Raw genomic sequence first — 11,051 nt, 5'->3', positions numbered from 1 at the left:
GATGGTTCAATTTTTGTAGCAAGAGGCACTTTGCCACCTTGCTTAATTTTCCTGTAAAAATGTTAAGAAGTCTCCATCTGCAAATATCTGTTTACTAAGTTAGTCATTTTTCCCACGGCACACTCAGCAGAGTTTGCTCCCCACTACAGGAAGCTGATCTGCAGCCATCACTTCCCTCTGCTCTCCCTGCACTCTTGTCACCTTGTATGTTTGTTCGGGTGGCATTCTTGAGGACCAAAAGGCAGAGGACACTACTCATCATTTATCACCTCACGAGGAAGTAGAAGAACTTCACCTCATCCTCATTTAGGTATTCAGACAGAGCAAGAAGTCACTGGAAAGCTGTACCGACTTGCAGCATTTAAAGAAAGTAAGTCTAATTAAGCATTCCTGCTAGCTGCTAGAAAGTCATTTCACGTGACTTATTTATCTTATAAGATAAATAAGTGACTTATCCTCTGATGGATTTGGGCTTTAATTATCTCAGAACCCTCCTTTTTTCCCCACCTGTGACAGAACTTATGTTTCACTGGGGATATACACCGATTGAGAAAAAGAACAAGTTGTGGTCATCACCTGTTTTGGGGATTTTCTTCAAGTCTGGTGGCTGGGACGTGCTCCAGCGTGGCTGGAACAGCCTAGAAAGCAGCAAAACAGTGTTTAGGACTCATGGGTAAAAGATTCCTTACTAGCTTTTTCCTCCATGCTGCTTCTCCTCTGGCATTGCGGAGCCTTAGCCAAAATACAAAACCAAGGTGCTCCTGAAGAAAGTTAATATTCACTTGGAGGTTACTAATGATCTTGTGTCTTTTAAGAACACAGCATTAATGGACAAAATCCTCCACACCAGAGAAATCACAGAATCACAGAGGACTAAGTAAATAGTGCCATTAATCTAATAAATATGGAAGGGTACTACAAGAATTCTGTAGGCAGCTACTGGATTTAAAAGGAAACAGAAGGCCTGTAGAACATTTGAGTTTTCCATCTTTTCTCCTAGAGGAGGGTATAAATTTTACAAGGGATCCATTTCTGCATTAGCCCCTGTCCTTACCATAGCTGCTTTTTTGGCTGGAGGTCCCATTGTGTCTGCATCGGAGGCAGTCCGTGGTTTCACAGCTGCTACAGCAGAGGGAAAACTGCCAGGTGCCTTACGTTTCAGTGCCTTCTTCTTGGGGGAAGCGACTTTCCCATCCCAAGGCTTCGCAAACATGTTAAAGTTGGCTAGAGTAAAAGGAAGAGAGAACTGATACAGTCTTGCTCTGCCTCATGAAAAATCCACATTCTCTTCCTCATTTCCACGGCCCTTCTACACAGTTAACTGCATTTGGCCAGCAGAATTACACTGCCATTGCCTGGATTCTCAGCAATATCTTCCACATAGTAAACTCCGTCTACCAACAATCCATACAAAGGAACAAAGAAAGTGAATGGCTACAGTAAATCATAATCCAGGACGAGGGAAACTCAGACACAGAGCGATCCCAAGTGCAAGCAATACTCTAAGACGTTGTATGAAGTCTAGTAAGATTCACAAATGTTGACAGCTTTTGTATTTAAAGTCTTGCTCCCTCTAGGAAAGGAAAAGCAGCAGGTATAGTAAGACAAGAGAGTGTATGCAACTGTTGTACCAGCTTCCTCTCCCCTGCAGTGATGTCCCACAAAATTTATTAAGTTGTTCTACAAAATCCAAATTTGTAGAGTCATATTCTAGTCTCCCATTCCTGACCTAACGTCTGGCTGGCAGGAGAAGAAACGAAAGAAAGCTGGGTACTTGTTTTCTTTGTGTGTTTATTTCCTCGTGTCCCGTGAGACAGAGAGAAAGGCTACAATGTGCAGTGCATGCAGCCTTTAAGCCCTCCTTATCTCCCTCACACAATCTCATTTTACAAAGTTGATATAATCTTAACAACGAGGCCTTTGATCCTCTGTCATTTTTGACAGAAACTGGCCCCCCACATTAAGATGCTGATGCATGCTTTACAAACACATACACGTGTCAAGCTAAGCAACACATGCCAAAGAGGAAGGTGAACTTGAACTCAACACAGGGAGGACTTCATACCATAAACAGATGGCAGAAAAAAACAGAATACCAAAATTAGACTAAAAAGCCCCTCAATGTGTTAATTTTCTAGTGGGAAATACAGAATACCATCACGTAATTAACGAAAACAGACATGGTTGCACGTTCTGGCCCTTCTTTGCCTTTGAACTTTGTAGCCTTAAACTCTTTTATCCTCCGCATTGAAGGAAAAAGCAAAGCAGATCCTGAGCAAATGGAACTTGCTCAATACGGGAAGCACCTCACCGGGGCAGGTATTAAAGCATCTTATTACCTGATAGCTTTGTGTTCCATAACGATTTCTGCCCGGCTGGGGCAGGTCCAGGTTGTGCTGGGGGAGCTGGCACATTTCCTCCACTCTGCTGCATCCGCAGAGCTTTCTCGCGCTTTATTTCTTCCAGGGTTTTAACACGCACTTCTCCTTCTGGCTTGGCTTTACCTGCCGGCTCCTTCGACTGCACTTTGCTGGGCCCGGAAAGAGTGAGCACACTCTGCTTCTTGGGCTCACCCTCAATTTTTGCCCCTGCGCTGGGATCTTTGGTTTTACCATGCCATTCAGCCTGGGCTTTGGCTTGACTTTCTCGAAGAGCTCTCTCACGATGGATTTCCTCCAGTGTTTTCACATGGATCTCTCCCTTTGGCTTAGCAGCCTTCCCTGTCATCATCAAGAAATGAGAAGCACCAGCATTTAAAGAGAGTCCAACAATAGTTTAAGTCTCCAAAATTTGTCACAGTACTAAGGAAAACTAAGCCTGAGCGTTCCCAATAACCCATCTTAGGACAATAGCCTAACATTCTCCTCCTCCTCTGAGCCACTTGTTGTATTTTGAAGACCAGCCCTATCCAGAGAGAGTTGCTACACAGAAATGCTAGTTTACTTGATTACTTTTTCAGACTGCATTTCAAATTCCTGCTCCCGGCAGTAGCTCTATTCTAATTGTATATGATGGTTCACAGAAGCAGCTTAAAACCTTGACAAGGCACAAGCGGAAAATAAACACACACCTAGAGGCAGATTTCTGATAGTGGCTGTCAGAAGAGCTTCAGCACTCGAGCAAGGGGAACCAGTTCTTTGTTTTCATTTGAATTCCTTTTTAGGGCTGTATGAAAACGGTCTAAGTTCACGGAAAGGAAGAAGGAGAAAGTATATTTAATAGCCAGTTGTTACCTTTCGCAGTACTAGTCCGTTGAGAAGGTAATCCTAGTCTCTCCTTCACAGACTTGGGAACTTGAACTGCAAAACAGAAAAAGACCAAATTAGGGAGGCTGCATAAACGTCAACTTTGTGTTCACATTCGAAAACAAGGCAGGAAAGGTAACTTTGAATCCCGGTGATTAAGACCTCAGCCAACATGCAAAAAGAAACATCGCAGGAAAAGGACAAACAGAGAGCCTAAATACAAAACCCGTGAATCACATCCAGATGCCTGTTTAGTAGCTGTACCTCTCTTTGGTGCTTTGTCAGCATTTCCCGGAACCTCCACCTTCTTCCCCAGCCTTTCAGCAAGGCTGCGCTTCACGGGAAGGGCGCTTACATCAGCTTCAGACAGAGAAAACAAGGAATATTTTAAGAACATTTCTTTGCAGGAAGATTTGAGAACAGTCAACCACAAGCTTCTATTTTTCAAGCATATTTTCATAAAATTGCCTTTCAGCTGCTAAATGGTTTTTTTGCCATTTCTGCAGTCAACACAGATCTCCACTGCAACGCATTTTCCTCTCACACGTCAAAAATACTCTTCGATGCAGTCATATAGAGAAGGCGGCACCTAAATAACAGCTCATAAAAAGTTCTTACCCACGGAGGCTTTCCGTTTTCCTTGTTTCTCAGCAAGATCTAGTCGAACCACAGGTTCCTCCCCTAAAACAAAAGTAAAATTTTTCTATTTCATAGAGACCAGTAGCCAATAGAAATAGTATACTGTTAGCCCATGTCCAAAAAAACCCAGCAAGACACTGTTTTGACAGCTAAACCACACAAACTCATATTACAACTATAATTAACTTAGAAAAAGTATCCATAGTCTCAGTGTTTGCCTCAAATTCCAGCTGAATGTAGTCGAGAATGAATCTGAGTCTGCTTGACAGCTATACTTTGTGCAGAACAGAGCTGCATAAGCAAGCAGAATATTATTAGGTACCAATGCTGAGAAATATTCCTTTCTAAGGTGAATGTCTATGAGTAAAAGTACTTCTTCACTTCTTTCCCTTTCAAAGGAATTTGCACAACTCTAAACAATATAATTTATACACAGACTCCTATCGCAGTACTGTCCACACGTGCCACTGTCAGCCTCTTTAAAGCTTCAGAAATTGCTTCTTACATAGCACTGTCCTCTAGAGCTCTTTCTTCTCGTTACTCTCCTGTTTTTCAGTTATCCCCCTATTTGCATACTGACACATTTTTTTCTTTCTCCTGCTACTGCACTTAACCTGAGCACCAAAGCTTTCCAGTACAACCAGGGACTTTCAGCATAAAAGCATGTTTTGAACAGAAGGCGGCAGCACCAGGAGGCTAACAGGGGTGAATTGCCTTCCTTCTTGCTTAACCTTCCAGTTGAGGAGTAATGAAATCAAAACAAAAGCATTAATTATTACCTTCCTCTGTAGACAGTGTCACAGTTCTCACCACTGTCCGGACATTTTCCTTTTCCGGAGCAGGAAAAATCATAGAATCGACGGGAGGAAGAGAAGATCTTGAAGGACCTTCTGCTCAGAGCAAGCAAAACATAAGGAAGTTTACCAAACAGAAAAAACTATCACGAAGAACAAAAAACTGTAATTATTCATTACTGTCAAACATACAGTGACCAGAGCATGCAAATAAGAGAGGTGACTAATTTGCCTCTGGTTGCCCTTGGAATTCCCATCTAGAATACCAGCTGGCTGAGAATCAGGTTGCTCGATGCCCCCAGCTAAACATGGAAGTCTATCCCTCAAGCAGCTCCCAGCCACCATCACCTGCCATTCTGAAGCCAATCAAATTTCACTTCTTTGGCAAATAGTTGGATTCACCAAAGCATAGCCAGCTACCCGGTATTACTGGAAGAATTTTTTTTTGAAAGAAAAATCATCACACAGGATGAAGGTGAAGAGGGTAAGAAAGTAGGGAATATTAACTCACCACCGTGTCTCTTAGTTTTTTCCTTCATTTTCTGCAATTTGATTTCTTCAAGTGTTTTTATTCCAAAATTCAGACCGTCCTCTGAAAACAGAAAACAGTTAATGAGACTAAGGCTTAGAGGCACTCACTGAGGACCACAGATCCTCAGGCTTCTTAGTGCTCAGGAACTTTCAGAAGTATTTAGAATAAAGCCTGTCAACACTCCTCACAAGTGAAACAACCATAGAATCAATGGCATTTTGCCCCTCCTTTCACCCTTCAGGGTAAAAACTGTAGTTTTAATTTTAATCCATTTACGTGATATTAGATCCCTCTATCGTTAGATATGGCTTTCAACAGTGGTTGCCAGGCTGCACGTGCAGCCATTTAAACTCCATGCTGTGACCCTGTTTTGTTCTCCAAAAGGAAAGAAAAGGAGTTCAACTTTCTGACCCAATGGGCACATGATGGTATCAGGGAGAAATGAGATCATGGAAATAACCGAGTCCATTCAGCACCCCTACATTCTGTTGTGTTTTTACGCCACATTGCTTTTGAGTTAATTGTCAAGTTCTCCTTCCGATTTATCCTACTACAGGTGCTGGAATACCTTGTTTAGCAGTAGTAGCACTGGCTTTCCGAGTGGAAATCATCCGTAATCCATTTTGGCCTTCCTCAGCTGGTTGCTGGACGGGAGTTTTAGTTTCTTCTCCTTCCGCAGAAAGCTGGTCTGAAGGGGAAAAATCTATTCAGTTATGCATAGGCCAGATTGTTCGTGATTATGTAGCTCATGCAATGACACTTCAGTCCATGGTTCCTATAAAAAAGCTTTTTTTTTTTTTTTTTTTTTTTTTTAATACAGCTACACTGACCTGATGAACTCGTAAGTAGACTACCCTAGGACAAAACATCTAGGACTCTAGATTCTCTCTGCAGCTTTAACTACTACACAACATATTACTCTTCAGACAAAAAAAAAGGAATTTCCTTCCTAGTTTCACATAGAGCTTTACACAACAGACCAACTAAAGCCAAGAGTGGTTCTAAGCTTTCCTCCAACATTTCAGGTTCTGTCCACTGACTGCCAGACAAAGCCACCAGTGACCTGACCAGACTGCCTGCCCTATCGCTAGTCAGACCTCAGGTCATCTGTGATTTATACATTGATTTACAGCACAAATTCCTTCCAAGAACCAAAGACTTACACAATCATTTACAGCACAAATTCCTTCCAAGAACCAAACCATGCTCACCATCATCATCTTCATCATCATCTGCAGCATTGATTACAACTGGAGGGTGTGTAGGGCTTGGGACATTTTCCGAGTTTTCCACTACTTCAGGCTACTTCAGCAGGTTATTTATTTATTTATTTATTTTTAACTGTATTGAACCTCTCAAGTAAGCTAGGAGCAGACTAGGAACAACTGAGCACTTGTTAGAGTGTGCCTTTTCACCTGGACTCATGTTACTTTGAATAAATTAACAAGGATAGCTAGTGATAATTTGTGATTTAAGGAAAATCCAGATACGTGAGAGAAAGAGCAGCGTTAAAGCAGTTAAATTCCTGCATTCCTAAGTGCTCTCTCTAGCCAGTTTCTGAATGCTTCTGTTCTGTGGCTAGGATTTGGTCCGCTTGACCACAAGATCACTAGTAAAACAAGGATGCCGTCCAGTCAAACCTTCAAATGAATGTAACTTACCTAAGGTCTACCGTTTGCTATCAAAGCAGGTAGCTTTGTCCTAATATTCTGTACAGTTGACCAATTTTAGCACGGAACTGAAATGCAGTCAGTTTAATGGGAGGGCTTTGGAAGCTGCCTTCAACAGTCAGTTCAGCCCTGTAGTCAGAGAGCAGATCAAGCCATGTGCAGGGTTGTGACTTCTCTCTTTAGAAAGAAAACCACTGAGCCAGACAGTTCCATGTTGAGTATCACAACAGGGAATGACATTTCTTCCCTTTGTCTTTCAGATGCAGAGCTTACTGATGGAAGCCTTCAATACTCAGACTAAACCTACCATCAAAACCGACGACCTTTTTACCGTCCAAACCAACCATTTTTCCATCAAACCCAACAACTTGGGTTTTGAAATGAAACTGGTAAGCCACAAGTCTTTATTGAATCTATTTTTCAGTGAAAGGGTTTTCTCTGTAACCTGATCATTTAAACTGTTGTGCTTAAAAGAAGGTCACTTGCAAGAGCGGTTATAATCCATGCTATAAAATCGAATCATCCTCTGGAAAGGGAAAAAAGGAGCAATTATCTTGCATGTACTCTTGATAAAGGAGGAGCTACACAATGGTATATAGTTTCACACTTTGTTTTTGAGAATGTCCAGGCTTAAGTAACAGCTCTTGATGATAAATGAAAAGATTAATACGCAGTGGATTTACACAGAACATTACGTTTTTAACAATGATCGATACAGAGTATTTGTCATGCATATCACCTGTGTACACCAAGAAATACTTATTTCAATATATATCTGTACAGTATTTACATTTTATATTTAAACTCTAACTCAAAACTTTTTCCAAGAAAATACAGAAATGAAACTGGTAAGCCACAAGTCTTAATCTGCAGCATTTGGTCTACAACAGACCTGGCTTTTCCAGCAAGCGTATCTACATAGATATGTAACAAATCTTAAAAATAGGCATTGTTTTTATATATGAAGCATTATAAATGCTGCTTGGTTTATAAAGCTTCGGTTTTGTACCCGTTTAAAACTCTTCAAAATGTCAAGTGATTTAGAGCTTACTTTGTCAGAATATTTTATAATGTAAGTCAGTCCAGGGAAGTTTAACTATTATATACAGTTCTCTCCCTAGATTGCACTGGCAACGGGGCAGCAATTTAATGCTAGAAATAATATACTTCCTGCTACGATCTCCTCAGTTACATGTTACTCTAAATAATTATTTCTGCAGGGTATAAGAACTTCAAATACAGCAAACGAACTCTCAAGGCATTTCCTTTGTGCTTACAGGTAGACACCGTCGCCTGGCTGGATAAACAGATTTTCTTGAAGGTGTTATTTCAGCATATAAGAATTGATTAAAAAAAAAAAAAAAAGTGCTTCATGGCTTATTGGTTTTGTAATCTCACAGTTCTCCAGGAACACTTGATTTGCTGCATTTCACCATTACGCTCGTCAGTAGCACTGATTCTGGTTTATCACTATTTGCATTACAAATCTCCTTGTCCAAAGCCTAAACTGATGTATGCACTGCTTGAAAACAAAATTTGAAGTTGCAGAGCAGAAGACTCAAGTCATTAGGTTAGCAGCTGCGTAACCATACTGCTTTCCAAATATAAGATGTAGAGCTTATTGAGTTTCTATGAAGAGTTTAAATGGCTCCCATTAAGCAAAGATGTCCCCACACTGATACTTCCTCTTAAGCAAGGATTCTACCTCCTTTGGCTGAGGCTTGCTCCCTTACATTCGAACATTCATCCAAGTAGCCTGCAATTCCACATTCGTGGGGGAAAGTCTATAGAATAGAAAAGGTTCCTCCAGTCTCTTCCTCTCAGCCTTTTTTTGAAGCATGCAATAAAGCAAAACATTCACAGGCTGACCTTCCATGCAAAACAAGGCAACTTAGTAAGACAGGAACCGCAAAACTGATTGCTCTTTAAAGTTAAAATGAGATTTGAAATAGATCAAGTTAGCAAGTGGTGTTAAGTCTGTAAGTAAGTCTGTTTTTGCCAGTGCAGCACAGTTCCCTATCATGTAGCCAGAGCTGCTTCTGTAGCTCCAAGAAGCAAAACTGCTTTGACAAAATACTGTGTCATGAAAGCATTCGTTGGTGCGGTAGGCACAGCTCAGGTTCAACAAGTTTCTGAAAAAATGAGTACTAACAGAAGCAGCAGCGTCCAAAGAAACACTTTATGTCCCCACTGCAAAATGAGGGGCTTTACCTTGAGTGTTATGCACACTGTCAATAGAAAAGCACCGTAACAGAATCTGCCACGGCAGTTTGTATGTTACTGAAAGACCATCAGAGTGGGACTGCAGAAAGATCTTTCAGAAGTTCCAAAAAGCATGTGGGGGTGGGAGTATAGTTGTGTTAGATAACACAATCTTAGATAAAGATTTTGGTCTTAACGTAAAAGTAAGGGCGTCTACCGATTTCTTCAACTCCAACAACTGAAGCACAAGTCTGAAAAATCGCCTTTAAGAATGCAATGAAAATATTTAACTCTTCTGTATGTTCATAGTTTGTTGTCAAGCAAAGGAATGAATGCTGATGCCTTAACTATCAAGAGCTGTAGCTTACAGAAGGACTACACCTTCCTGGTTTTTTCCCTTTAAAAACGTTAAATGCATGTGAAATTATTTGGGGGTGTTTTCACATGCAAAGCCTAATGCGATGCGTGCAAGCCCTGTCATCTTCTTCCTTTAGTAGTGTCGCATTAAGGGGTGTAGCCGATTGACCGTTACGGGTGCGGTCGGCTTCAGGGTACTGAACTATCACGGCCACGGATCCACCACCAACGCAGCACGCCCTCGCTCTAGTCGCGTTCAAGGAGAACTGTCACGGCCAGGAACAATGCAATTAAGTGCAGTTTATTACGGCAACAGATACACAGGTCCTTTGGATTGCCAGTGATAAATTCACTGTCTGCAAAAGCAAGCTAGCATGCATGAAATGCACAGGTACACGGCCTAGGTATTAAGACGTTAAAAAGCATAAAGACGCTAGAGATTTCTAAGTTTCCGTGGAGACGCCTGGTATAACCAAGCGTTCAGATCTTACCTCGCAGCATCCCAGTGGGCGGGGGGGGGGGGGGGGGATGAGAGGCTCAGCCTGTCGACTGATGTCAGAAGGTATCCTTCGTGACAGTATCTCCCCCAACATTCCCTTTCTCTTAAGCCAATTGATATTATTTTCTATCTTTTAGGTGGAGCTTGAGTGACTCCAGTCATGCGTATCTTGGTTGTGATTGGTAGAAATTACCTCGCTTGCGTTTAAAGGTACAGGCTCCGAGAAATTCAGAGGATGTGCTCAGTGAGGGGTGGTTGCACCTTGGAGGCGGGTAGCTTTTGGGATGGAGGGGTGCTTATAATGCCTAGTCATTTAAGGCAATTACTCCACAAGGAGAAGCAAGGAAGAGAAGGGATAAAAGGGAAAAAACAAGAAGGAGAAAACCAGCTCCAGACTGACCTATAGTAACCTTTTGCTCATTAAGGGTCATTAAGGGTTAACACATTAGAAATCACACCTGTCAAAATGCTAATCCTTGCTAATGTGGGATTCGGTGTGTGTCCCCCTCCTCCTGTACCCCCTCCCCCCCGGTGTTCCTCTGTAATGCGCAAGCTCAGTAGAGATAAGTTAGGTGAGCTGTAATAACCAATCAAAAGGAGCCAAAGAGAGAGTTTTCACAAATTTCCTGTGTATGAATGACAGTGATTCGAGTCAGAGGTGTGCTTGCTTCGCGAAAGATAGCCAAGTACCTGACTCTGCAGAGTTCTGTAATTAATTATGTAATTAAAAGACCTTGGTGTGCATTCCAACTCTGGGTGAATAATTGGCGCGGTGCACTGGGCACGAACCTGCGGATAACATCTGTACTCAGTGTGATGCCTACAGACAATCCTTTACTGTTGGGACCTGCATATTTTTCTGTGCGTTCAACACAAACCCTTTGGCACAACTAGTTCCCTACGTAGCTGCCAGTTCACCACTCAGTTGCACTTCTGAAGAGGAAAAGCTATTTCCATCTAATGTAGGAGCACATACTCTAAATGCAAGCTTCACTCAGCTGGTCATTTACTGCAGGACAAGATTTGAAAACTGTTGTGGAGATTCTGTTGGGTTTTCTGCTTACAGAAAAATTAAGTGCTAGATCGCCCTATACTCCACTTTGTAGTGCTGCG

The 11,051-nt window shown here is 41.8% G+C and overlaps 1 protein-coding gene across 1 annotated transcript; it reads right to left on the bottom strand.

Moving 5' to 3' along the window:
• Nucleotides 1-358: 358 nt before the first annotated feature.
• LOC308186894 (zinc finger CCCH domain-containing protein 11A-like) lies at nt 359-6,034 on the bottom strand. The gene is made up of 7 exons (XM_080609050.1): nt 4,664-6,034; nt 3,864-3,926; nt 3,510-3,605; nt 3,234-3,299; nt 2,340-2,720; nt 1,055-1,224; nt 359-638 (listed from the first exon to the last, which is right to left on the bottom strand). The coding sequence occupies exons 1-7, from the start codon at nt 4,734-4,736 to the stop codon at nt 573-575; spliced, it is 915 nt and encodes a 304-aa protein (XP_080465176.1). The 5' UTR covers nt 4,737-6,034; the 3' UTR covers nt 359-572.
• Nucleotides 6,035-11,051: the final 5,017 nt, after the last annotated feature.

This window comes from Anser brachyrhynchus (genome assembly GCF_964034855.1).
Source record: "Anser brachyrhynchus genome assembly, contig: SCAFFOLD_58, whole genome shotgun sequence".
Taxonomy (NCBI): Eukaryota; Metazoa; Chordata; class Aves; order Anseriformes; family Anatidae; genus Anser; species Anser brachyrhynchus.
This window is presented reverse-complemented; position numbering and strand designations above follow the sequence as displayed.